The sequence below is a fragment of the Aotus nancymaae genome, unplaced genomic scaffold, assembly GCF_030222135.1.
Source record: "Aotus nancymaae isolate 86718 unplaced genomic scaffold, 86718_ANA_hifiasm-v0.15.2.pri h1tg000028l, whole genome shotgun sequence".
NCBI lineage: Eukaryota > Metazoa > Chordata > Mammalia > Primates > Aotidae > Aotus > Aotus nancymaae.
Genome location: NW_026988441.1, coordinates 37026555 through 37054074, shown reverse-complemented (window position 1 = coordinate 37054074; position 27520 = coordinate 37026555). Strand labels below are relative to the sequence as shown.

The window sequence follows — 27520 nt, the reverse complement described above, 5'->3', positions numbered from 1 at the left end:
CCAGATGTACCCACACTCAGCCCCCACACCTCAGATGTACGCACACTCGGCCTCTGTACCCCAGATGTACCCACACTCGGCCTCTGTACCCCACATGCACCTACACTTGGCATCTGTACCCCAGGTGCACCCACACTCATCCCCCATACCCCAGGTGCACCCACACTTGTCCCCCACACCTCAGATGTACCCACACTCGGCCTCTGTATCCCAGATGTACCCACACTCAGCCCCCACACCTCAGATGTACGCACACTCGGCCTCTGTACCCCAGATGTACCCACACTCGGCCTCTGTACCCCACATGCACCTACACTTGGCATCTGTACCCCAGGTGCACCCACACTCATCCCCCATACCCCAGGTGCACCCACACTTGTCCCCCACACCTCAGATGTACCCACACTCGGCCTCTGTATCCCAGGTGTACCCACACTCAGCCTCTGTACCCCAGGTGTACCCACACTCGTCCCCCACACCTCAGATGTACCCACACTCGGTCTCTGTATCCCAGGTGTACCCACACTCGGCCCCCATACCCCAGGGGCACCTGCAGCTCCTTCACCACAGCCCAGGCAACCCATTCCACCGTGAAGGGAACTCCCGGCCTCCAGCCTGTCTCAGAAGGACCCCTCTCTCCCTACCCTTGCCTGCTGCATGCAGGACAGGCACCTCCCTAGTCTTGCCCTCAAACCCACCCTCCTTCAAAACCCTTTTCTCTTGAAAGGTTTCCTTATCTCCACTGAGCTACCCTAGCCTGAAGCTCACAGAGGATTCTCCCACACACTCCAGACCAGCCTTTCAAGCACTGAGTTGCATAGGGCATGTTGCAGTCACATGGGAAGGTGTCGGGCAGGGCACTTCCCCCCAGGACAGACTTCTGAACCCCTAGCCCATTCAGGTGGTTTACCTCTTCTGCGTCTGTGTTTTGAATGCACACACTCCACCGGAGGAAGCTGCCTAGAGGAGAAACACTAAGCCCCAATGACGGCCTCAGGCCAGCTGAGCTCTCAGAGACTGGCGACTAATCAAAAAAGGCCAGCTATATATATAAATATATTTTAGAGATGGGGTCTTGCTGTATTGTCCGGGCTGGTCTTGAACTCCTGGGCTCAAGTGATCCTCCTGCTGCAGCCTCCTAAGTACGGGTGTGACTGGGGCTACAGGTATATGCCACCATGCCTTGCTGAGCAATTATTATTTTGAGACTTGCTTGTCTGTTGCCCAGGCTGGAGTGCAGTGGCGCGATCTTGGCTCACTGCAACCTCCACCTGCCCAGTTCAAGTGATTCTCGTGCCTCAGCCTCCTGAGTAGCTGGGACTACAGGTGTGCCCTACCACGTTCAGCTAATTTTTGTATTTTCGGTAGAGACGGGGTTTCACCACATTGCCCAGCTGGTCTCGAACTCCCAACCTAGATGATCAGCCTGCCTCGGTCTCCCAGAATGCTGGGATTGCAGGCATGAGCCCCTGTGCCCGGCCTGTTTTGCCTGTTTTTAAGTGCCTTTTTAGTTATTCCAAAGCATTTGACTCTGTTTCATAGAAACACTCAACTCGTTTGCACTCATGGTCCATGAGTTTAGGCAGCACTTTGTTGCTCAAGTGCATAACTATGATGACAGGCGGCGATGGCATGCACAGCCCTGGGAACAAACGGTAATGGCTCTGGGTAAGCACAGTTTACCAGCAGACATGGCCCTGCCCTGAGTCACACCTGTCCTGGAGAGAGGACGTTATGGGGTGAGCCTGTCAAATGGAAGCGTCTTACGACTCTATCCGTTGTGCTGGTCCAGCTGGGATGGATGGCGGACAGCTCTGTTCAAAACTGTTTTTTGTTTCTTTGTTTTGAGACAGTCTTGCTCTGTCACCCAGGCTGGAGTGCAGCGGTGCAGAGTTGACTCACTGCAGCCTCCACCTTCTGGGCTCAAGTAACCCTCCTACCTCAGACTCCTGAGTAGCTGGATCTACAGGTGTGCGACGCTACACCCAGCTAATTTTTGTATTTTTTGTAGGGATGGGGTCCCACTGTGTTGTCCAGGCCGTTCTCAAACTCCTGGGCTCAAGCTGTCTGCCCACCTCAGCCTCCAAATGCTGTTCCTCAGGAATCTGTCTTTCACTACAGTTGACCCTTGAACACGGGTTTCCACTGCATGGGTCCAGTTACACACAGACTTTTTTCAGTCCATTCAGTCGGCCCTCTGCAGCCACAGGTTCTGCTCCTGTAACCAAAGCAGATCAAAAATACAGTGTTCTCAGGATGCAAAACCCGCAGATACGGAGGGCTGCTTTTCATATATGCAGGACGGCTGTACCCTCCTCTCCTTTTCTATTTCTACACATGGGTTCCTCCCAAATAGATATCCCCAGCCTTGGCCGGGCGCGGTGCCTCACGCCTGTAATCTCACCACTTTGGGAGGCCAAGGCAGGCAGATCACCTGAGGTCAGGAGTTCAAGACCAACCTGGCCAACATGGTGAAACCCTGTGTCTACTAAAAATGCAAAAATTAGCCAGGCATGGTGGCACATGCCTGTAATCCCAGCTACTTGGGAGGCTGAGGCAGGAGAATCACTTGAACCCCGGAGATGGAGGCTGCAGTGAGTCAAGATTGTGCCACTGCACTCCAGCCTGGGCAACAGAATGATACTCCATCTCAAAAATAAATAAATAAATATGTAGATATATATCCCCAGCCTTGATGGTGACCCTGACTCCACGCATGTCTCAACAGCCTTCAGGACTTGAGCAGAGTTTCCTGGGTGGCATTTCAGACTGACTGTGTCTGCTGGGAGAACTGCTGTTCTTTCTCCCACCTCTGTCCCCTTCTCCATTCCTTCTTCTAGGTCCCACCTCAGTGGCCCAAACTAGACCTCTTCATCGTCCTTACTTCCTCCATCCACGCCCGTGTTTCACAGGGCACCAAGCCCCACTGGGTCTGCCTCTGAACTCCTGCCCTGACTTCTCGCCCTCTGCCTTCCTTAAGGACTTTGTCACCTTGCACTGAGGCTGTCAAACTGGTTCCCTGCCTCTGTCATCTCTCTGCCCCCGTCTAATCATTGGCCTGTCCTATCACCGGTTACCTCTGTAATACAGGTCTAATCATGCCTCTCGGTGGCCTAAAACCTTCCCCTGGCTCCCCATCTGGTTGGAAGAGTGCCGTAGGGCAGCATGTAAAATGCCACACGTGCCCCTCCCAGCCTGCCTTTTGATATTCATCTCGGGCCACATTCTTCCAGCACTCCCCACCTGCCCAGCTCCCGCCCATGGCCCAGCCCCCTGACCTGTAACCACCTTACCCCCAGTATGCCATCATTCCCCCTGTTAATGCCTCTGTCCTTGCCCACTGTCCTCTCCTGGAATGACCTTCCCTCATCCTTCTTTCTTCTAATGACCTCCTATTCATCCCTCAAAACCCAGTGCAAAGGATCCCATGACCTCCTGCCTCCAGGCAAAATGACTCACCTTCCTCATCAGGCCACCCCAGCTCTCACTATTGGGGATTCCATCATTCTTTGCTAACACACACCTCCTGATCACCTGGGCTCCTCTGGATTGGAGATTTCTTCTCATTTGAATACCACATAATCAGTCCCACAACAAAATATTTTCTAACTTTTCTTTTTTTATTTTTTGAGATGGAGTCTTGCTCTGTCACCCAGGCTGTAATGTGGTGGCATGATCTCGGCTCACTGCAGCCTCCACCTCCCAGGTTCAAGCGATTCTCCTGCCTCAGCCTCCCAAGTAGCTAGGATTACAGGTTCACGCCCCCACGCCTGGCTAATTTTTTTATTTTTAGTAGAGACAGGATTTCACCCTGTTAGCCAAGATGGTCTCCATCTCCTGACCTCGTGATCCGCCTGCCTCGGCCTCTCAAAGTGCTGGGATTACGGGCGTGAGCCACCGCGCCCGGCGACTCTTGTGGTTTATTTCCCTGTTGAATTGTCCCAGCAGTCCTGAGGTGGATGCTGTTTATTGCTTCGGCACAGATGACTAAACAATCTCAGGGGAAACCAGGTCATTAATTGGCCACAATCACAAAGGTAGTAAAAGCACAAAAGTAGGGGGAGCACTTTGGGAGGCTGAGGTGAGCAGGTCACTTGAGGTCAGGAGTTCAAGACCAGCCTGGACAACAAAGTGAAGCCCCTTCCCTACTACAAATAGAAAAAATTAGCTGGGCATGGTGATGCACAGCGGTAATCCCAGCTGCTTAGGAGGTTGAGGCACAAGAATCGCTTGAACCAACCATGGAGGCGGAGGTTGCAGTGAGCCGAGGTCGCACCACTGCGCTCCAGTCTGGGTGACAGAGCAAGAGACTCTGTCTCGAAAACAAAAAGCACATAGCAGAGTAAGATTCAAACCCCTGTTCTACCTGACACCAAAGCCTGTGTTCTGGAAGAGAAATGTCATGTACCAAGATACCCCTAATTCTCCAGCCCCCGACCCCCACGGAGAAAGTGGATCTAGTATGAATAGAAGAAGCTCTGTGATCTAGTGCGTCCAGTGGAAGTGGGTCCAGAAGTGAATCTCATAGAAGCAAGCCTTGTGAAAACTGACACACTATTGATCTGGGGTGGCATCAAAAAGGGTGGCCTTCCACTTTGAGCTTTTTATTTTATTTATTTATGAGACAGAGTCTTGTTCTTTTGGCCCAGGCTGGAGTGCAGTGTTGCCATCTCGGCTCACTCCTCCACCTCCCAGGTTCAAGCGATTCTCCTATCTCAGCCTCCCAAGTAGCTGATATTACAGGCCTGGCACCACCACACCCAGCTAATTTTGTTCCGTAGAGACAGGGTTTCACCATGTTGGCCAGGCTGGTCTCGAACTCCTGACTTCAGACTATCCACCCACCTTAGCCTCCAAAGTGCTGGGATTACAGGCGTGAGCCACTGCACCTGGTCCACTTTGAGCTTTTTACACTTTTATTTTGAAATAATTTTAGACTGACATGATTTTTTTTTACTTTTTTATTTTTCAGAGACAGGGTCTTGCTCTGTTACCCAGGCTGGATTGCAGTGGTGCAACCATAGCTCACTACAGCCTCAAACTCCCAGTTCAAGTGATAGACCCACCTCAGCCTCTGGAGTAGCCAGGATTACAGGTGCAAACCACCACACCCTGCTAAATTTTCATTTTTTTTGTAGAGACAGGGTCTTGCTATGTTGCCCATGTGGTCACTGCAGCCTTGAGCTCTTGGGTTCAAGTAATCCTCTTGCCTTAGCCTCCTAAAGTGCTGGGATTACAGGGGTGAGCCACCATGTCTGAACTGACAGCTGAGTTTTTTGAAGATTGTGCAGGGAGTTCCCAGATAATCTTTACCCAGCTGTTCCTAATGTTAACTTTTTTTTTTCTTAATCATAAAAGCCATATGGCTGTAGCAGGAAATTTGGAGAATGGAAAAATGAGGACAAGCACCTGTAATGCCAAGCAGCTTCAGTTAGTTGCTATTTGTGATATCGCCATCCAGGATTTTCTTTGTTTCTTTCCTTTTTTTTGAGACAGAGTTTTGCTCTTGTTGCCCAAGCTGGAGTGCAATGGCGCAATCTTGGCTCACCACAACCTCCACCTCCAGGGTTCAAGCGATTCTCCTGCCTCAGACACCTGAGTAGCTGGGATTATAGGCATGTGCCACCACACCCAGCTAATTTTGTATTTTTAGTAGAGACAGGGTTTCACTGTGTTGGCCATACTGGTCTCGAACTCCTCACCTCAGCCTCCCAAAGTGCTGGGATTACAGGTGTGAGCCACCGCACCCGGCCAGATTTTCCTCAAGGCTGCACTTACTAGCATAGTCCTTGGGAAGAGCAACTTGGTAATGCATATCTGAAAAATCAGAAAGGATCTGTAACCTCTGCGTCCATATCCCATCCCACGGAGACTCACGTATGAAATTGGGATGCATCAAATGTCTAACAGCAGGGGAGTGATTAAAGTAATACTTACATAGCCATACCAACGTGAGATACTCAAATGTTCCCTGCGATTCTGTGAAGGGATACACCCATGTATAACTGTGAAGATATACACCCATGTCAATAAAGATGGGGCTTAGATACATTTGTGAGTGATGGTAGTAAGAGTGCCGGTCGATTTTAATTTAACTTTAAATTTTAGTTCACTCTTGTACTGTTCATTAAGAAGGCTCAAATTCAGGCAACAGTGCTATAGGTGACATTTTTTCATGAGCCCTTATCAGTATTTCCTGAGAGCCATTTCTTATCAGCCAGGAATCTTTGCAGGTGAAGAGTTTGTACCACATTTGTACGTTTTTAAGACCATAACATGCAGCCAACTGGTTTTATGCCCAAGAATGTTCCACTTTGTTCTTTTTTTTTCCTGATCCCCCTAAGGTGACTCACCTAGAGCAGTTTGCCTTAGTTCTTATCTTTATTAAACAAGAGTAGTGCTCTGGCTTGGCCTTACATGTTTAGAGAAATGCCTTTTATATCAATGGAAAAAGGTGGGGGTCTCCCCCTACTCCTCCACAAAAACAGCACAAACCTTTGAAGTTAAAGCTTATTAAGAATGATGAGCAGCCGGGCACAGTGGCTCATGCCTATGATCTCAGCACGTTAGGAGGCCAAGGCAGGAGCATCACTTGAGGCTTGGTGTTCAAAACCAGCCTGGGCAACATAGCAACACCTTGTCCCTACCAAAAAAAAACCCATAAAAATTAGCCAGCCATGGTGGTGCGTGCCTGTAGTCCCAGCTACTCAGGAAGCTGAGGCAGCAGGATTGCTTAAGCTCAGGAGTTTGAGGCTGCAGTGACCTATGAACGCACCACTGCACTCCAGCCTGGTCAACAGAGCAAGAACCTGTCGCAAAACGGAAAAAAAGCACCAAAGAATGGGCTGGGAGCAGTGGCTCTGGCCTGTAATCCCAGCAGTTTAGGAGGCCGAAGTGGGTGGATCACCTGAGGTCAGAGCTTGAGACCAACCTGGCCAACATGGCCAAACCCCGTGTCTACTAAAAATACAAAAATTAGCTGGGCGTGGTGGTGCACACCTGTAGTCCCAGCTACTCGGGAGACTGAGGCAGGAGAATTGCTTGAACCTGGGAGGCAGAGGTTGCAGTGAGCCGAGATCGCACCACTTTATTCCAGCCTGAGCGACGGAGTGAGACCCTGTCTCAAAAAGAAAAAAAGCACCAAAGAATTTACTTTTAGGTATTCTGCCAGACACCTAATCAACATCCAGTTAACAGCAAGCGTGTATTGTACTGTGAAGCATTCTTTACTCTTAGGACGAGACTGGTCCCAGAAGGAAAAGTGGCTTCGATTGGTTTCCATGGAGCATGAGGTTTCTCACTGTAGACTCTTGAGTTCTTAGTTATGCTATCAAATATCCCAAAATCATAGGTCACCTCGCAGCATTGAAAGGTTCTACAGACCCTTCTGAATGTCAGAGAAAGTTAAGTTTGAATTCTTGGGGTAGAGGAGCCCAAGTCAGGCACTTTGGGGTTAGAGAGGACCCCACCCTCCTTTTTCCCTCATAAACTCGAGGCAGGGAAAACCCAGGGCCCCACTTGAAGGCAAGAATGTGGTTCCATCTGGCCTTTTTGCTGTTGCAGAACCTGCCAGGAAATCCACACATAGGATGTTTTGGGGCCCAATTCACTGCAGGCTCCTGGAGAGCCCCCAGTGAAGAAAAGAGTCTCCCTGAGGTCAAACATTGCCCCAGCAGCCTTTTTTTGCAAGTTGGGTCCAAGGGCAGGTGTGTCTACCCAGTGCCCTGGAGGGGGCATGTCTGTGGGCTTCGTGAGCCAGGCACAATGGCTTACGCCTGTAATCCCAGCACTTTAGAGGCCAAGGTGGGAGGATTGCTTGAGAGCAGGAAGGAGTGTTTCAAGACCAGCCTGGGCAATATAGCGAGACCTTGTCGCTACAGAAAATACAAAAATCAGCCGAGTGTGGGAGTGCTGTGTGCCTGTAGTTCCAGCTACTTAGGAGGTTGAGGTGGGAGGATCACTGGAGCCCAGGAGTTGGAGGCTGCAGTGGGCTATGTTCATGCCATTTCATTCCAACCTGGGTGACAGAGTGAGACCCAGCCTCTAAAATAAAAAGAAGGTCGGATTCGATGGCTCAGGCCTGTAATCCCAGCACTTTGGGAGGCCGAGGTGGGAGGATTGCTTGAGAGCAGGAAGGAGTGTTTCAAAACCAGCCTGGGCAATATAGCAAGACCATGTCTCTACAGAAAATACAAAAATCAGCCGAGTGTGGGAGTGCTGTATTCCTATAGTTCCAGCTACTTGGGAGGTGAGGTGGGAGGATCACTGGAGCCCAGGAGTTTGAGGCTGCAGTGAGCTATGATCAGGCCATTGCACTCCAACCTGGATGACAGAGTGAGACCCTGTCTCTTAAAACAAAACAAAACAAAAAACGCCAGGCACGGTGGCAGCTCATACCTGTAATCCCAGCACTTTGGGAGGCTGAAGCAGGCAGATTGCTTGAGCTCAGGAGTTCAAGACCAGTCTAAGAAACATGGTAAAATCCGTCTCTACTAAAAATACAAAAATTAGCCAGGTGTAGTGGCACACACCTGCAATCCCAGCTACTTGGGAGGCTGAAGCACAAGAATCACTTGAATCTGGGAGGCAGAGTCTGCAGTGAGCCAATATCATGCCACTGCACTCCAACCTGGATGACAGAGTGAGACTCTGTCTCAAAAAAGGGAAAAATAAAAGAGAGAAAAAAATGAAAATAACCTCTCTTTTAAAGGAATAGAATAAGAGCGTGTAACAGGTCAAACCTCTGGGCAAACGTGTTCAGAACTTCAATAAACAGTAGGAAGAATAAGATATTAAAACCAGAAAGTAGTTCAACAGTTAATTCCTGCTGTAGTGTTGAGAATGCATAAGGATTTTCCTGTCTATGTGAATGGGGATGGGTGGTAGCTAAGTTGAAGGGCCACACAGTTTCACTTAAGAAATAGCAATGCTTATAATGCATTTCTTCAGGCAGTTTTTAACTTGATTTTCTTGGGTGGTAGTTTGTGTTCCCGTCTGTCGAGCTGGGCACCCACTTGCTTCCTGCCCGTGGCCTTCCGTCACCTTCCAGCAGGGCCTGGTGACCCCACAACCTGGAGATTGCATGGAGATTGTCTTGCTTCTGAAACGGACTCTCCCTTGTCTCCCAGGCTGGAGTGCAGTGGTGCGATCATAGTTCACTGCAGTCTCCAACTCCCGGGCTCAAATGATCCTCCCACCTTGGCCTTCCAAAGAGGTTTTTTTGTTTTAAGTGGAACTTAAAATCCCACCAAAGATAATGGCCCTGACGGTGGCTTTTGTCGTTAATGTTTCAGGAGGCTGAGGCAGGAGGATCCCTTGAGCCCTGGAGTTGGAGGCTGCAGCGAGCTATGACCATGCCACTGCACTCCAGCCTGGGTGACAGAGCGAGACTGTCTCGAAAAAAGGACAGTGAAATGGCTAAGAAGGAGATCACTCTGAGCCTCTGCAGGTCACATGTTTGGGTGTCCTCCCTGATCTCTCTCCTCACTCTACCCGCTGCCCTCCCCGACTGCACCTTTCGTCACAGACCTGTGGTAGCCTGCGTCACTGTGTGTTCGTGCCGCAACAGACTGAGTGCATAGATCTGCTGTAGCGCCAGTGCCTGGAGAGGAGCAGCACCTGACCCTTGCTATCAGGGAGGTCAAAGTGCAGCGTGGCGCCATAAAGGCAGGAGTGTGCTGAGCTGTAAAGGAAGCCTGCAGGCCTAGGCCATGGGATCCGCAGCCAGGGGCAGGCCGTGCAGAAGGACTCTGACCTGGCCCCACAGCTGCCCAGATAAGGGAGGTGCCGTGAGCCAAGTGGTCAGGGGCTCTGAGGCTCCCTGGATGACATGTCAGCGTAGTTGGGGTGCAGGGTACAAAACATGGCAAGAGGTGAGGCCAGGGAGGGTCTGGACCCTGTAGATTGGGCGGGATGAGAATGAGTGAGTCTGGATGGGCAGCTACCTATGGTGATCTCAGCCTAGGCTAAGTGACCGGGTGGCAGCACCAAAGCTTGTTAAACAGACAGAAGTCTGGGTGCGGTGGCACACACCTGTAATTCCAGCACTTTAGGAGGCCGAGGCGGGAGGATCACTTGAGGTCAGGCATTTGAGACCAATGTGGCCAACATGGTGAAACTTCATCTCTACTAAAAATATAAAAATTAGCTGGGTGTGGTAGCAGGCACCTGTAATCCCAGCTACTCAGGAGGCTGAGATGGGAGAATCGCTTGAACCCGGGAGGCAGAGGTCGCAGTGAGCCGAGATATACCACTGCACTCCAGCCTGGGCAATAGAGTGAGGCCTCATCTCAAAAAAACAAACAGGCAGAAGGCAGGACCAGGGACCGATTGGACTTCAGGGTGCAAAAGAGGTCATCATCCCACAGGCGCCCCAAGCTGTGGTTCATGTCGCTGGCACAGAAGGAGGGCCCCACACCCATGAGAGGAGGCTCTAGAAGATCCCACAGGAGGGCCCAGAGGGCAGTGGCATGCATGCCACGGAGAGGGCACTGTCTCCTGGGCAGTGAGTTCTGGTTCTTTCTTAATTCAAAGCACCCCCGTGCACATGCCTCACCAAAAACTCACTGTGTTGTGGTTAACAAGCCTCAGTGTGTCCTAGAAGGTTTCTGTTGTTGTTTGCTTGTTTGTTTGTTTTGAGATAGAGTTTCTCTCTTGTTGCTCAGGCTGGAGTGCAATGATGTGATCTTGGCTCACTGCAATCTCCACCTCCTGGGTTCAAGTGATTCTCCTGCCTCAGCCTCCCGAGTAGCTAGGATTGCAGGCGCCCACCACTACGCCCAGCTAATTTTTGTGTTTTTAGTAGAGATAGGATTTTGCCACATTGGCCAGGAGATAGTGCCCTCAGGTGATGCACCTGACTTGGCCTCCCAAAGTGCTGGGATTACAGGCGTGAGCCACCGAGCCCGGCCAGAGTACTTTTTTTTTTGTTTTTAATTGACGTGTGCCTCAATGTACTTTTTTTTTTTTTAAATGAACCTGTTGCTTGGGAATAATTTCAATTTACAGAAAAGTTGCATAGGTAGAACAGAGAATGTTCACATACCCCACACCCAGTTTCCCCTAACGTTAATAGTCACTATTGACTAAACTCCCAAGCTTTATCCAAATTTCAGCTATTTTTCTGCTCCAGAATCCAACTCAGGCTACCACATTGCACCTGGTGGATTTAACTTTTGAGATACTTCCATGTTGCTTTTTTTTCTTTAAAAGAGATAAAGAAACTCTCGCTCTGTCACCCAAGCTAGAGTACAGCGGCATGATCATGGCTTACTGCAGCCTCAACCTGCCAGGCTCAAGCGATCCTCCTGCGTCAGCCTTCTGAGTACTTGGGACTATAGGCATGCGCTACCATGCCTGGCTAATTTTTTTTTTTTTTGGTAGAAATGCAGTCTCGCCATGTTGGCCAGGCTAATCTCGAACTCTTGACCTCAAGTGATCCACCCACCTCAGCTTCCCAAAGTGCTGAGATTACAGGCGTGAGCCTCTGCACCCAAAATTAACTCAGGCCAGGCATGGTGTTGCCTGTAATCCCAGCACTTTGGGAGGCTGAGGTGGGAGGGCCGCTAAAGCCTGGAGTTCGAGATTAGCCTTGGTAACATAAGAAGACCCTGTGTACAAAAGAATCTGAAAAATTAGCTGGGCATGGTGGTATGCATCTGTAGTCCCAGCTACTTGGGAAGCTGAGGCCAGAGGACTGCTTGAGCCCAGGAATTCATAACTGCAGTAAGCTGTGACTGTGCCACTGTACTTCAGCCTGGGTGACAGAACAAGACCCTATCTTCAAATAAATAAATAAAATGGAACAATAATGCCCTCATCCACAGACAATAAATAAATAAACAAACCTCAAACTAAACTTTATACTTTATAACAAAAATGAACTGAAGCACTTTGGGAGGCCAAGGTAAGAGCATCACCTGAGTCCAGGAGTTTGAGACCAGCCTTTGCAACATAGCCAGACCCCATCTTAAATTAGCCAGGCATGATAGCATACACCTGTGGTCTCAGCTACACAGGAGGCTGAAGTGGGAGGATCACTCGAGACAAGGAGGTCGAGGCTGCAGTGAGCTGTGATGGTGCCTGTGCGCTACAGCCAGGGTGACAGAGTGAGACACTGTTTCAAAATTTTATAAAAAGCTAAAATAATAGTAGTACCTACTATTGAGTCATTGTAATGACTGCAGGACTTAGGAAATACTAAGTGAGGGCCGGGCATGTTGATGCATCCCTGTAATCCCAGCACTTTGGGAGGCTGAGGTGGACAGATCACAAGGTCAGGAGTTCGAGACCAGCCTGACCAACATGATGAAACCCTCTCTCTACTAAAAATACAAAAATTAGCTGGGTGTGGTAGTGGATGCCTGTAATCCCAACTACTCAGGAGACTGAGGCAGGCAGGAAGAAAGGAAGAGGAAGGAGGGAGGGAGGGAAGGAAGGAGAGAGGAGGGAAGGAAGGAAGATAGGAAGATTAAGTGGGAGGCCGAGGCAGGCAGATCACTTGAGGTCAGGCATTCGAAACCAGTCTGGCCAACATGGTGAAACCCCATCTCTACTAAAAACACAAAAATTAGCCAGGTGTGGATGTGGGCAGCTGTAATCCCAACTACTCAGGAGGCTGAGACAGGAGAATCACTTGAACCCCGGAGACGGAGGTTACAGTGAGCCGAGATTGTGCCACTGCACTCTAGCCTGGGTGACGGAGTGAGGCTCCATCTCAAAACAAAAGCAAAAACAAAACAAACAAGAAAAATATATTAAGTGCTCAGAACACAGCCTGGAATGCAAGAAGCACTAAATACATAGTACCTGTTGCTACAAATTACCACAGTTGTTTCTAATGGTATTTTGGGGGTTTGACATGTGATTTGGGGTAGGAGGCTTTTCGTTTTGTTTTTTGTTTTTGGACAGTACCAGGTTTGGGAAGAACATTCTGAGTCATACTTACCTTCTAAACTGCAACATGTCTTTTTTAATTTTTCTTTGTACCCCGAGGTGTGGGATGAAGAGGTTTTTTTGTTTTTTCCACCTACCTTTTAATTCTTTTTAATACTATCTTGCTTGTATAACATCAAAATGAGGCAGGGAAGAAAAATCAATGAGTCATCTTCTCATCGATTTAGTCTATTCTCAGGTGGCTGAAAAGCCAGGAACTGTGAACTGAAAGCTTCATCTGGCATCAGATTTTCTTTAATTGTCTCTCGAACCCTCGCCAGTAAGCCAGTGCTTGCTAGAACTCTCTAGAGCCAGGTTGCACTCTCAGCCTAAAAGAAAGTCTTGGCTGAAACAAAGAACAGATGGATGGCTGGGGACAGAAAACTTCCCTAAATGTGAAAAAAGGAGCCGTTGTTTCTGAGGCCAAGCCTTGAACCCAAGACATTTGTCTGGGTCACTTGTTTCTTTCTTTTTGTTTTTGTTTGTTTCAGAGCCAGGGTCTCACTGTGTTGCCCAGGCTGGCGTACAGGGACGCCGTCACCACTCACTGCAGTCTCAACCTCCTGGGCTCATGGGATCCTCCTGCCTCAGCCTCCCAAAGTACTTAGATTACAAACTTGAGCCACCACACCCAGCCCCATTTGTTTCTTGAGTAGTCCTTTGCAGAAAACTGTGGAGACTTATGTACCAGGGCCTGGCTGCCTTCAAAAGATGTTCGGGGTCTCTTTACAAGCGAGAGGTTATAGGAATCTGCAATTTAGGATAGGCAATTCTCTTTTTTTTTTGAGACTGAGTCTCTCTCTGTTGCCCAGGCTGGAGTGCAGTGGCACAATCTCAGCTCACAGCAACCTCTGCCTCCCGGGTTCAAGTGATTCTTCTGCCTCAGTCTCCCAAGTAGCTGGGACTACAGGCGAGTGCCACCACACCTGGCTAATTTTTTGTATTTTTAGTAGAAATGGGGTTTCACCTTGTTAGCCAGGATGGTATCGATCTCCTGACCTTGTCATCCACCCACCTTGGCCTCCCAAAGTGCTAGAATTACAGGTGTGAGCCACTGTACCCAGCCAGGATAGGCAATTCTTGTTTACCAATTGGCATTTCTAGAAGTCAGTGTGCTTCTAGATTATATATAAAAGACAGTTTGAGACCAATTAAGACAGTCACCTAATATGTCATATCAGGGCCAGGTACAGTGGCTTATGCCTATAATCCCAGCACTTTGGGAGGCTGAAGCAGGAGGATCACTTGAGGCCAGGTATTCAAGACCAGCCTCGGCAACATAATGAGACCCCTGTTGCTACAGAAAAATGTAAAATTAGCTGGGCATGGTGGCACACACCTGTAATCCCAGCTACTCAGGAGGCTGAGGTTGCAGGATCCCTTGAGCCCAGGAATTGGAGGCTTCAGTGAGCCATGATCATGCCACTGCACTCCAGCCTGGGTGACAGAGTGAGACCCTATCTCTTTTTAAAAAAAGAAGGCAGACCAGGCACAGTGGCTCATGCCTGTAATCCCAGCACTTTGGGAGACCCAGGTGGGTGGATTACCTGAGGTCAGGAGTTCGAGACCAGCCTGACCAATATGGTAAAATCCCATCTCTGCTAAAAATATAAAAATAAGCTGTGTGTGGTGGCATGTACCTGCAGTCCCAGCTACTTGGAGGCTGAGGCAGGAGAATTGCTTGAACCTGGGAGGCGGAGGTTGTAGTGAGCTGAGATCACGCCACTGCACTCTAGCCTGGGTAACAGAGAGAGACTGTCTCAAAAAAAAAAAAAAGGCATATCAGGTTTTCTTGAATACTGCTTTCAACAGACCAGTAACTACTCAGCTGTTTTCATGTAATTTTTGGTGAGTCCTGTTCCTGTAAGATCTGATGAGGAGTGTGCTTGGATATCAGAGGACAATGCCTATAGTTTACAGGATTTATGACAGACTGAATCACAAAGGAAACACAACGGCACTAAAAAAAAGTATGGGGTCTTAGGCTGGGTGTGGTGGCTCATGCCTATAATCCCAGCACTTTGGGAGTCTGAGATAGGCAGATCACTTGAAGCCAGGAGTTTGAGACCAGCCTGGCCAACATGGAGAAACCCTGTCTCTACTAAATATACAAAAATAGCCAGGCGTGGTGGTAGGCACTTGTAATTCCAGCTACTTGGGAGGCTGAGGCATGATAATCACTTGAACCCTGGAGGCGGAGATTACAATGAGCCGAGATCACGCCACTGCACTCCAGCCTGGGCAACAGAGTAAGATCTGTCTCAAAAAAAAAAAAGAAGAAGAAAAAGTATGGAATATTTTGTCCCAGTAAAGTAATGCAAGTGGGATCCTGACATCTGTCACAAAAGCTTTGTCATCTAACTTGCTCAGGGATTGCTTTTTTTAGTGGGTCTTTTTTTTTTTTTTTAAATAGAGACAGGGTCTCACTATGTTGCCCAGGCTGGTCTCAAACACCTAGCCTCAAGCAATCCTCCCACCTCAGCCTCCCAAAGTGCTGGGATTACAGGCGTGAGCCACTGTGCCTGTCCAGAGACTACTCTTGAATTCACGAAACCAAGACAAAACCAACTTTTAAAAATCACCCTGAGGACAGGCCACTGTCTATGTTTGTGGCTGAGAACAGGGTATATTTTCTTTCCCCCCTTAAGTTAGAACTGTTTTGATTTTCACCGTTCACTTCTTCCCATCCATTCTCCAGGTCCCCTTGCAGAAAGAGCTCTGTGACATACAGTGGCCGTGGCAGGCCAGGTGCTCGCCAATCGATCGCACCTCTCAGCAGTGGGCAGGAGGCGCTAATTAAACTCTGAGTAGCTTTTACAGCTGCACAGAAAGTGCTGGACAGCACAAGCTGAACCCCAAGCGCCATGGCTGTCTGCTGTAGGAAAAATGGTAGCAGGAGATAAATACGTATCAGTGTCTCTCTCGGAGCCAAGAACAGAGTGACTAATTCCCACCGTATGTTGAGCTGGAGATCAAATGTCTTGTTCTCCTCCTGCAGAAAGAAGCCTGTCCATTACAGGTGTGAGTTTGTTGGTTGAACGGGTTTATTGAGATGTAATTCACAGACCATACGATGCACCCGTTTAAGCGTACAACTCAGGGGCTTTTCGTATATTCACAGAGTCACCACAGTGGATCTTAGAACCCCAAAAAGAAACACCGTAGGCTAGATGTGGTGGCTAATGCCTGTAATCCCAGCACTTTGGGAGGCCAGGCGGGCAGATCACCTGAGTGATCTGGTCTCAAGAGTTCGAGACCAGCCTGGCCAGCATGGCAAAACCCTGTCTCTACTAAAAATACAAAAATTAGCTGGACGAGGTGATGGGTGTCTATAATCCCAGCTACTTGGGAGGCTGAGGCAGGAGAATCATTTGAACCATAGAGGCAGAAGTTGCAGTGAACTGAGATGGCACCACTACTTTCTGGCCTGGGTGACAGAGCAAGACTCTGTCTCAAAAAACAACAAAACAAAACAAAAAAAAACCAGCATCAGAAGAGCTGAGGTTCTCCCATCCCTGGCAGGCAGACCTGTGGCTCCTAAGCAGCTGGTGTTTTAGGGTACCCATGATTTGTCTTAACCCAGTATGGTAAGACTCACAGACCCAGAAATTGACCATCAGGATGGAAGAAGTTTATATTCACAGTCCCCTGGAAGCAGGCGGCAGGGCACGCCACGTAGGAACCACACGGGGAAGCAAAGGGTCAGTTGGGGGACAGAGGGGAAAATATGGACAGGGGTCTTCACTGTGGTTTCCCAGGGAACAAACGGGCCAGGCAGGGTGAGCAGGCTCAGGACGGGGCCCCGAGATAATGAGGCAAAGAGAGCCCCAGAAAGGAGGCAACTAGGGGTCTGAGCTCTGCCTTGGCCGCAGGCCCTGTATCTCTAGAACCTGGCCAGCAGCCTTGGGAAGGGCCGTGCACCCATGGTCAGCAGAGCCCCAAGATGTCAGAGCATCACAAATACAGGATCAAAAGACGTAATCAATAGAGCGGGTCTGGGGCAGGGCCACTGACTCATGTCTTGACCCATCAGCTATTTCAGTGGCCTCATGTGTTCCAGGAAGACTCAATTTATGACTGTCTACCTCTTATTCTATTTCATTTTATTTCAGTTTTTTCAGAGTCTCGTTCTGTCGCCCAGGCTGGAGTGCAGTGGTGCAATCGTAGCTCACCACAGCCTTGAACTCCAGGGCTCAAGCAATTTTCCCACTTCAGCCTCCCAGGTAACTGGGACTACAGGCACACACGGACATGCCTGGCTAATTTTTTTTTTTTATTATTTAAAGATGAGATCTCACTATATTGCCCAGGCTGGTCTCTGGCTCCTGGCTTCAATTGATCCTCCCACCTTGGCCTCCCAAAGTGTTGGGATTGCAGGTGTGAGCCACCTAGTGCTGCCACCTCTTATGTTAAAAGCCTTAAGTAGCCCAGGTGCAGTGACTCTTGCCTGTAACCCCAGCACTTTGGGAGGCCGAGGCAGGTGGATCACTTGAGGTCAGGAGTTTAAGACCAGCCTGACCAACATGGTGAAACTCAGTCTTTATGAAAAAAAACACAAAATTAGCCAGGCATAGTGTCACCTGCCTGTAATCCCAGCTACTTGGGAGGCTGAGGCAGGAGAATTGCTTGAACCCAGGAGGCAGAGGTTGCAATGAGCAAGATTGTGCCATTGCACTCCAGCCTGGGCAAAAAGAGTGAAACTCTGTCTCCAAAAAAATAAAAAATAAGTCTTAAGTAGATTGGGTGGGTGAGAGGGAGGCATAGACTCCTCTGGAGTACCAGTGGAAAAAGAATAATTTATCTCAGTAGGTTCCATTACAGCTAAATGCACATCATTAAACTTTTCTGTAAAAAGTCCTTGCCCCCCAAATGATAAAAAGCCATCTTAGATACTTTTTCAGAAGTATATCTGTAACAAATTATAAAGAAATGCAAAGAATTATCTGTGGTCCAAAGAAGTGTGATATGTACTAGAAAAAACAAGAGTGTTCTAAAATATAACTTCTCATTCAGCAAACTTTGTTATCTACAGTAGATCCTCGTTATTCGTGGATTCTGTATTTGCGAATTCACCTACCTGCTGAATTTTGTTTACAACCCCCAAGTCAGTACTTATGGGACATTTGAGGTGAGCAGTGAAAATTCTGGATGGTCCAACACCTTTTCCCATCTGAGGTCAAACAAAGGGAGATCCACCTTCTTGCCTCAGCTCTCTCTGTTTTTTGTTTGTTTTTGAGATGGGGTCTTGCTCTGTCACCCAGGCTGCTGGAGTGTAGTGAGTGCAATCATCGCTCACCCCTGCGTTCAAGCAATCCTACTGCCTCAGCCCCCTGAGTAGCTGGGACTACAGGCACATGCTACTGTGCCGGGCTAATTTTTTATGTTGTTTAGAGATGGGGTTTTGCTACATTGTAGCAGGTGTCAGAATTTCCTGCCTTTTAAAGAGTTGACTCATATTCAGTGAAAAAGTGACTTCTTTGACCTTTTTTTGACTTGTTTTTTAGGAAGTCCCCACTCTACCAGGGAGTGGCTTTTTTTCTTTTTTGAGACAGTCTCGCTCTGTCACCCAGGCTGGAGTGCAGTGGCACGATCTTGGCTCACTGCAACCTCCACCTCCCGGGTTCAAGCAATCTTCCTGCCTCAGCCTCCCAAGTAGCTGGGACTGCAGGTGTGCATCGCCACACCCGGCTAATTTTTGTATTTTTAGTAGAGACAGGGTTTCGCCATGTTGGTCAGGCTGGTCTTGAACTCCTGGTCTCAGCTGATCCACTGCCTCAACCTCCTAAAGTGCTGGGATTACAGGCGTGAGCCACCGCACCCGGCCTGGCTTTTGTTTTATTGTCTTGTATTGTTTTCCACTTGACTGGGGAGATAGACAGTAATCAAAACACATAAGTAGATTATTACAATATATTAGTGGGACCATCATTCTTTTAACTGAAATTCTGTCCCTTGTACTTCTTTGAGTCCAGAGGTGCCTGCTGTCCCTGGTCATGACCCTAACATGTGAAAACTTCAGTGTCTTCTAAATTATCAATGGAAGATTTGCATCTGTTTCCTTGGATTTAGCATTACCAATAGTTTATTAAAATTCTTTGGAATCAGCATTTCTTTTTTTTTCTTTCTGCCATCAACTTGATTTCGGGAGTGGGCATTGCTTACATGTTCTTATGTTGTTTGCTTTGGTTTGGTTTGAGACAGGGTCTCACTCTGTTGCCCAGGCTAGAGTGCAGTGGCATGATCTTGGCTCACCGCAACCTCCGCCTCCCAAGCTCAAGCAATTCTCCTGCCTCAGCCTCCTGAGTAGCTGGGATTCCAGGTGCCTGCCACTGCCACCCAGCTAATTTTTATATTTTTAGTAGAGATGGAGTTCCACCTTGTTGGCCAGGCTGGTCTTGAACTCCTGACCTCAAATGATTCACCCCCCTCGGCTTCCCAAAGTGCTGAGACTACAGGTGTGAGCCACCTCGTCTGGCCAGATGCTATTTTTAGTGACTTTTTCTTCTATGGAGTATTTATTCTAATAGAGCAGAATTCATCTGACCCCAGTCAGGACCTCAGTCCATAAGCAACCATCTGTCAGCCATGCCAGGACACTGGACAAAGCATACATCTCAGGTTTTGCCCCATATTTATACATTACAGTCAGAATCGCCTGGGTGGAGTTGAATGTTGTACAGAAATGGCAGGAAATGCCTGTCCTGGACTGTGTCGCCTCGGTTCGGGATTCCTGTTTCTTTACATGGGTGTTGCTATGTGAGTGACATCTCTATCTGCTTTGTCTCCTATAATAATAGTAATTGTTAGTCATTTATTATCATGATGTCAGAATGTTTCTGGCCAGTGAACGAATGTCATCATCCTTGCTGTGCTGAGCTGTGGAAGGAATGAACAGCTGCTGAGAATATGTGTAATGTGGTGGTACACAGCTTAGTGGCTAATGTCTTAATTGGCAAGCATCCTCTACTCCTCTGCCAGAAAATCTCTAACACCTACCCACCTGCACCTTACCTTCACCTTCCATTTACAGCTAAATTTTTTTTTTTTTTTTTGAGACAGAGTCTAGCTCTCTCACCCAGGCTAGAGCACCAATGATGTGATCTCAGCTCATCACAACCTCTGCCTCCCGGATTCAATCAATTCTCCTGCCTCAGCCTCCTGAGTAGCTGGGATTACAGGCGTCTGCCATCACGCCCAGCTAATTTTTGTATTTTTAATAGAGACAGGGTTTCACTCTGTTGGCCAGGCTGGTCATGAACTCCTGACCTCGTGATCCGCCTGCCTCGGCCTCCCAAAGTGCTGGATTACAATCATGAGTCACTGTGCCCGGACTACAGCAAAATTAAAAGTTGCTCAGAGAATGCCTAATCCTCTCCCGGGAGAGCTGCTGAAGGTACATTTTCCTCTAGGGCAAGCTCTGCCCACCCCAAGGTTTATAACTCCGTGTTCCCAAGAAGTAGACTTTCAGTTGCTCTCTTCCTGGAACGCAGACTAACCAGTGGTGTGTCGGGACCTAGACCCAGGAGGTCACTGAACAGATCAGATTTCTTTTTTTCTTTTTTAGACTGAGTCTCACCTTGTTGCCCAGGCTGGAGTACAGTAGCGTGATCTCAGCTCACTGCAACCTCTGCCTCCCGAGTAGCTGGGATTACATGCGCCACCACACCTGGCTAATTTTTATATTTTTAGTAGAGACAGGGTTTCACCATGTTGGCCAGGCTGGTCTCAAACTCCAGACCTCAGGCGATCCACCTGCTTCGGCCTCCCAAAGTGCTGGGATTGCAGGTGTGAGCCACCACACCCAGCCTGACAGATTAGATTTCTTTTCTTTTCTCTTCTTTTCTTTGCTTTGCTTTTTCTTTGCTTTTCTTTTTCTTGAGAGGATCTCAATGTTACCCAGGCTGGAGTGCAGTGGTGCAATCATGGCTCACTACAGCCTTGAACCCCTGGGCTCAAGCGATCCTACTGCCTAAGCCCCCTGAGTAGCTGGGACTACAGGCACATGCCACTGTGACCGGCTAATTTTTCATGTTGTTTAGAGATGGGGTTTTGCTACATTGCCCAGGCTGATTTCGAACTCCTGGCCTCGAGCGATGCTTCCACCTTGACCTCCCAAAGTGCTGGGATTACAGGCATGAGCCACCATGCCTGGCTCAGATTTCTTTTTAATGCTACTTACTCTTTGTCCCTACCTGGGCAGAGCTTTAAGATACAATTTATAAAATGTAAGAATAAACTAGCCATGTAGCCCATCTCAACGAGGCTTCAAATAGGAAGGGAAAACTGAGTGTAATGAGTGATAGTTGAGCTTTCATTAAGAGTTGCATCTTGGGAGGCTGAAGCAGGAGGACTACTTGAAGCCAGGAGTGCAAGACCAGCCTGGGCAACATAGCGAGACCTCGCATCTCTCTAAAAAAAAAAGTTTTTTTTAATTATACAGCACACCTGTAGTCCCAGCTACTCAAGAGACTGAGGCAGGAGGATTGCTTGAGCCTAGGAGTTTAAGGCTGCAGTGAACTATGGTTGTGCCACTGCGCTCCAGCCTGAGCTACAGAGTGAGACAGTCTCTAAAAATAATAATTAATTAATTAAAAGAGTTGCATCTTTCCGTGAGTAGGTAAGCTTATCCTATAATCTGAACCCTTAAATTAATGAACAGATGGATGTAGTGAACAAAGGCGCGATCTTGGCTCACTGCAACCCTCACCTCCCCAGTTCAAGTGATTCTCCTGCCTCAGCCTTTCAAGTAGCCCCTGTTTGCAGCCCCTGTTTGTAGCCCCTGTTGATGTTGGGTTGGTTTGGGTTATGAAACAGAATCAGAGCCTCACGTCCGGTGGATGGTAGAATTCTATTCCAGTGCTGATGACCAGGGGCAGCTAAACACCATGCCCCGCGATCTCTGGGTCTTAAGAGTCATCCTAACATCTGATCTCAGATGAATTCTCATCATGTGCGTGGTGTTGGTATGAAGCATGCCAGGCGCACAGCTGCCTGTTTCATGATCTTAGACTATTTACAGCAAACTCAAACAGCTCACTGGCTTTTTACACCCAGCAAAAACCAAGGGAGAGCGGGAGAGGTTTTTTTTTTTTTTTTCTGTTTTATTCTACCGAAGCAGCAAATACTGTGCAATTTCCACACTAAATGGTCACAGTGGGGACCAATATCCTGCCCTCCAGACCCGCTGCTTCAGCCAATACAGCAAGGGAAGACGCAGCTCTGTTTTCTAGAAGGATCCCACCGAGGCATAAAAACGGCACAGCCCAGCCTGGCCCCGCGCCGGGTCCCGGAGCCCCTGGCGCGACCATGGGGAACGCTCACTCCAAAAGCGGGGACAGGCACGGCGCGCTCCCCGGCCGCCCCGAGCTGTCTTTCTACGGCTCTTTCCCCAGGAAATGGAGCGAGAACGTCTTCTTGGATAACGAGCTGCTGACCTCCAAGATCCTGTCGGTGCTGCGGCCGCAGTCGGAGCGGGGCTTCCGCGCCGGCGACCTCCACTACCCTACCCACTTTCTCAGCACCAACTCTGTCCTTGCCTCTGTCACAGCCTCGCTCAAGGAGCACCCCCGGGGCACCCTCCTGTCAGATGGCAGCCCGGCCCTCTCCAGGAATGTCGGTATGACGGTCTCTCAGAAGGGTGGTCCCCAGCCAACACCGAGCCCGGCTGGCCCTGGGACACAACTCGGGTAAGCCGGGGTCCCTTCTCTTCCCTGGGGTGGGTGGCATTCCCCTGGGACCTGTTGGCAGCCTCTCTCCAGAGGGAGACCCCGACTTAGATTTGCGTGAATCCACACGGCAGCCCCCACGCTAAGCAGAGAAATTCCCATTAGCACTCGCTTCCAGGATCCACGCCTTTTTACAAAAACGGTGTGTCCCGGGGTATATTCAGCCACTGGTGGAGCCAGTTCTCTTAATATTCTCGAGGGATCCTTACTTACTCGAGGCGATGCTCAAAGTCCTGCTGGGCATGTGTGGAGGCGCCGTCCGGTGATCTGTGCCTTAACCTCATTTTATAGGACTTCAAAGTGGTTCCCTTGATAATGCCTTCAGGCATCCGGGTAGAAGGTGATGCTAGAGGCTGATATGTGTGTGCTGACTATTCCATGAGTTCGTGGGAAAGGGAGTCGATTATCTTTTTTCCTCTGAGTAAGGACTGTCCTACCCTTGACCATGAAGCCATTTCCACTTAACTCCTGGTAGAAAAGATCCCAGGCCCCCAAGTGGGCTCGTGTTCTGTCAAGGAAGCTGCAACCCACACCCTGTTTTGAACATCCCTAACATTAAAGGAAGTTACTGTGGAAGAAGTACTCATGTGACATTGACAGATAATCTCCCTTTTTTTTTCTTGAGACAGAGTCTCACTCTGTCGCCCAGGCTGGAGTACAGTGGTGCAATTTCGACTCACCATAACCTCTGCCTCCTGGGTTCAAGTGATTCCCTTGCCTCAGCCTCCCAAGTAGCTGAGATTACAGGCACCTGCCACCACACCCGCTAATTTTTGTATTTTTAGTAGAGACAGGGTTTTGCCATGTTGGCCAGGCTGATCTCAAGCTCCTGACCTCAGGTGATCAGCTGGCCTCAGCCTCCCAAAGTGCTGGGATTACAGGCGTGAGATACCGCACCCAGCAAATCTCCCAATTTTTAAAAATGATCTGTAGACAAAGTAGAGGCTTCTGTGAAAATCTGGAAAGTTCTCAGAGGGTATTGAATTGGAAGGAGTCACCGATGTGCCTTTGTTGCATGAAATTGTGTGTTTTTAATTCACTTTTCTAAAACAATTGTTTTTATTGTTTGCACTCAGACCAATCACAGGAGAGATGGATGAAGCCGATTCTGTGTTTTTAAAATTTAAGCAGGCAGCCGATGACTCTGTGTCCCTCACATCTTCGAACACTGAGTCCATTTTTGTAGAAGGTATGGTCATCTCTGCACTCTTGCAGCTGTCACACAGTCCCTGTCCCTCCTGGGAAGAGCTGGGACCCGTGTCAGCATGTCTCCGAGAGGGAATCAGGGTGGCGTGGCTTTGGGTCCCCAGCAGCTGCCCCTCACTCTTCCCTCAGATCCCTACGCCGCCTCACTGAGGAGTGAGATTGAGTCAGATGGCCACGAGTTCGAAGCTGAGTCCTGGAGCCTCGCTGTGGACCCGGCCTACGCCAAGAAGCAAAAGAGAGAGGTGGTGAAAAGACAAGACGTCCTTTATGGTGAGGAGTCCAAAGCCCTGTGCCACCATGCCGGCCCTGACTCTCTTCTCTGCTCACTCCCTTCTTCCCTCCCTCCTTTTTTCCTTATCTTCGTCTTTCTCTCTTTCTTTCTTTCTCTCTCTCCTTTGTTCTCTTTCTTTCTTTTTTGAGACAGAGTCTCTCACTGTTGCACAGGCTGGAGTACAGTGGCACAATCAGAGCTTACTGCAGCCTCAACCTCCTAGGCTCAAGCAATCCTCCCACCTCAGCCTCCCCGGTAGCTGGGACCACAGGCATGGGCCACCACACCTGGCTAATTTTTATATTTTCTGTAAAGACAGGGTCTCACCATGTTCCCCAGGCTGGTCTCAATCCCCTGAGCTCAAGTGATCAGCCTCCCAAAGTACTGGGATCACAGGTGTGAGCCATGGCAACCAGTCTGTCTGTCTCTCTCTCTCTCTCTCTCTCTCTCTCTCTCTCTCTCTCTCTCTCTCTCTCTCTCACCTTGGGGATTAGCATTTTGACATATGAATTTTGGGGAACACATGCTGGGCACGGTGGCTCACGCCTGTAATGCCAGCCCTTTGGGAGGCCGAGATGGGTAGATAACAAGGTCAAGAGATCAAGACCATCCTGGCCAACTTGGTGAAATTCTGTCTCTACTAAAAATACAAAAATTAGCCGGGCGTGGTGGTGCCCACCTGTAATCCCAGCTACTCGGGAGACTGAGGCAGGAGAATCTCTTGAACCTGGGAGGCGGAGGTTGCAGTGAGCTGAGATCACACCATTGCACTCCAGCCTGGGCAACAGAGTGAGACTCAGTCTCAAAACAGAATTTGGGGGAACACAAACATCTTGTTCATTGCAGTGTAGGTCTGGTCAGGGACACACACAGCTGTGTGAGTTTTACACTGATAGGCGTGTTCCTCAGAATACTCTTCTTGCTAAAAAAAACAGACTTGATAGCCAGGTTTGGTGGCGGGCACCTGTAATCCCAGCTACTCAGGAGGCTGAGGCAGGAGAATTGCTTGAACCTGGGAGGCAAAAAAAAACAAAAAACGACCAGGCTTGATGGCTCACGCCTGTAATCCCAGCACTTTGGGAGCTGAGGTGGGTGGATCACCTGAGGTCAGGAGTTGAAGACCAGCCTGGCTAACATGGTGAAATTCCATCTGTACTTAAAATACAAAAATTAGCTATGTGCTGGCACATGTCTGTAATCTCAGCTACTCAGGAGGCTGAGGCAGGACAATCGCTTGAACCTGGGAGGCGGAGGTTGCAGTGAGCCGAGATCGCACGATTGCACTCCCGCCTGGGTGACAGAGCAAGACTCTGTCTCAAAAAAAAAATAAATAAATAACTACGCAGACTTAAACTGTTGTCTGATGACACTGGGCACAAAACCCTCCTGTGATGGGAGGCCCCAGGGGTCTCTCCTTCCCCTGCTCCGTCAGGCTGGGCATCCCCCGCAGCACTCAAAACCCTGAACACTCTGGGAAGTAAGAAAGACCCCCAAAGATGTAAGGTCTTAGGCAGAGAACTCTCAGAAGCCTACTAGGCACGTGAAGGGCAGGCGGTAGCCGAGACTGCCCCTTGGGGCCGTGGAGCCAGCGAGGGCAAGTCCTGCCATCCGTGTCCCTGCAGAGCTGATGCAGACGGAGGTGCACCACGTGCGGACGCTCAAGATCATGCTGAAGGTGTACTCCAGGGCCCTGCAGGAGGAGCTGCAGTTCAACAGCAAGGCCATCAGCCGCCTCTTCCCATGCGCTGACGACCTGCTGGAGCTGCACAGCCACTTTCTCGCTCGGCTCAAGGGGCGCCGCCAGGAGTCCCTGGAGGAGGGCAGTGACCGGAATTATGTCATCCAGAAAATCGGTGACCTCCTGGTTCAGCAGGTGGGTGCAGTCATGTTCACCTGAACAGTCTTCATAGCCTGTGCCCTGTCTCTGTTCCTTTCTTCTTTTCAGATGGAGTTTCCCTCTGTTGCCCAGGCTGGAGTGTAGTGGCGTGATCTCTGCTCACCGTAACCTCTATCTCTTGGGTTCAAGTGATTCTCCTGCCTCAGCCTGGAGTAGTTGGGATTACAGGCGCCCGCCACCACATCCAGCTAATTTTTATAGTTTTTAGTAGAGACTGGGTTTCACCGTGTTGGCCAGGCTGGTTTCAAACTCCTGACCTCATGTGATCTGCCCGCCTCAGCTTTCCAAAGTGCTGGGATCACAGGCATGACTCTGTTCCTTTCTTCTTTTTTTCTGAGATAGGATCTTGCTGTGTCGCCCAGGCCAGAATGCAGTGGTGCAGTCACAGGTCAATGCAGCCTCAACCTCCCAGGCTCAGGTGATCCTCTTACCTCAGCCTCCCAAGTAGCTGGGGCTACAGGTATGTACCACCATGCCCGGCTACTTTTTATTTTTTGTAGAGATGGGGTCTTACTATATAGCCCAGGCTAGTCTCGAACTCCTGGGCTCAAGTGATCCTCCTGCCTCAGCCTCCCAAGTAGCTGGGACTCCAGGGAACACTATGCCTGGCTAATTCTTTTATTTTTTGTAGAGATGGGGTCTTGCTTTGTTGCCCAGGCTGGTCTCAAATTCCTGGCCTCAAGCAGTCCTCCCACTTCAGCCTCCCAAAGTATAGGAATTACAGGTATGAGCCGTTGTGCTAGCCTGTTCTTTTCTTTTCTTTTTTTTTTGAGATGGAGTTTCGCTCTTGTTACCCAGGCTGGAGTGCAATGGCGCGATCTCAGTTCACCGCAACCTCCGCCTCCTGGGTTCAGGCAATTCTCCTGCCTCAGCCTCCTGAGTAGCCGGGATTACAGGCACGCGCCACCATGCCCAGCTAATTTTTTTGTATTTTTAGTAGAGACGGGGTTTCACCATGTTGACCAGGATGGTCTCGATCTCTTGACCTCGTGATCCACCCATCTCAGCCTCCCAAAGTGCTGGGATTACAGGCGTGAGCCACCGCACCCGGCCTGTTCTTTTCAATAATAAAACAAGGGTGGCTCCTGTTTGTCAAGTGCCTGCTCCCTGAGGATTTACAGTTCTGAGCCCCTTGCAGCAATGCCTGCAGTTCATATTCTAGAAACACAGGGGCCCAAATTGGCCAGTGTCCCTGGCTGGCTGAACACTATTCAGTGTTACTTTCTTCGGTGCTCTTGTTTTGTTGGTTGGTTTTGCTTTTTTGTTCAAATCACTGATGCTTTCAACCGTTCAAAGCATACCTATTGGCTGAGTGCAGTGGCTCACACCTGTGATCCCAGCACTTTGGGAGGCCAAATAGGTGAATTGCTTGAGCCTAGGAATTCCAGATCAGCCTGGGCAACATAGCAAGACCCTGTATCTACAAAACATGAAAATTTAGCCAGCTGTGGTCGGGCATGATGGCTCACACCTATAATCCCAGCACTT

The 27520-nt window shown here is 49.3% G+C and overlaps 1 protein-coding gene across 6 annotated transcripts in view; it reads left to right on the top strand.

The window, feature by feature from the left end:
* The window catches only part of ARHGEF18 (Rho/Rac guanine nucleotide exchange factor 18), a 116598-nt gene that overhangs the window by 62697 nt on the left and 26381 nt on the right, over positions 1-27520 (top strand). For 5 of the 6 annotated variants that reach the window (XM_064381994.1, XM_064381996.1, XM_012436211.3 and 2 more), the window contains 4 exons: positions 22481-22619; positions 23735-23847; positions 23994-24134; positions 25758-26008. In XM_064381994.1, coding sequence (XP_064238064.1) covers positions 22481-22619; positions 23735-23847; positions 23994-24134; positions 25758-26008 — 644 coding nt within the window. Of the gene's footprint in view, positions 1-22325; positions 22620-23734; positions 23848-23993; positions 24135-25757; positions 26009-27520 lie in introns of all 6 variants that reach the window. The other variant, XM_012436210.3, reaches the window with a different exon arrangement.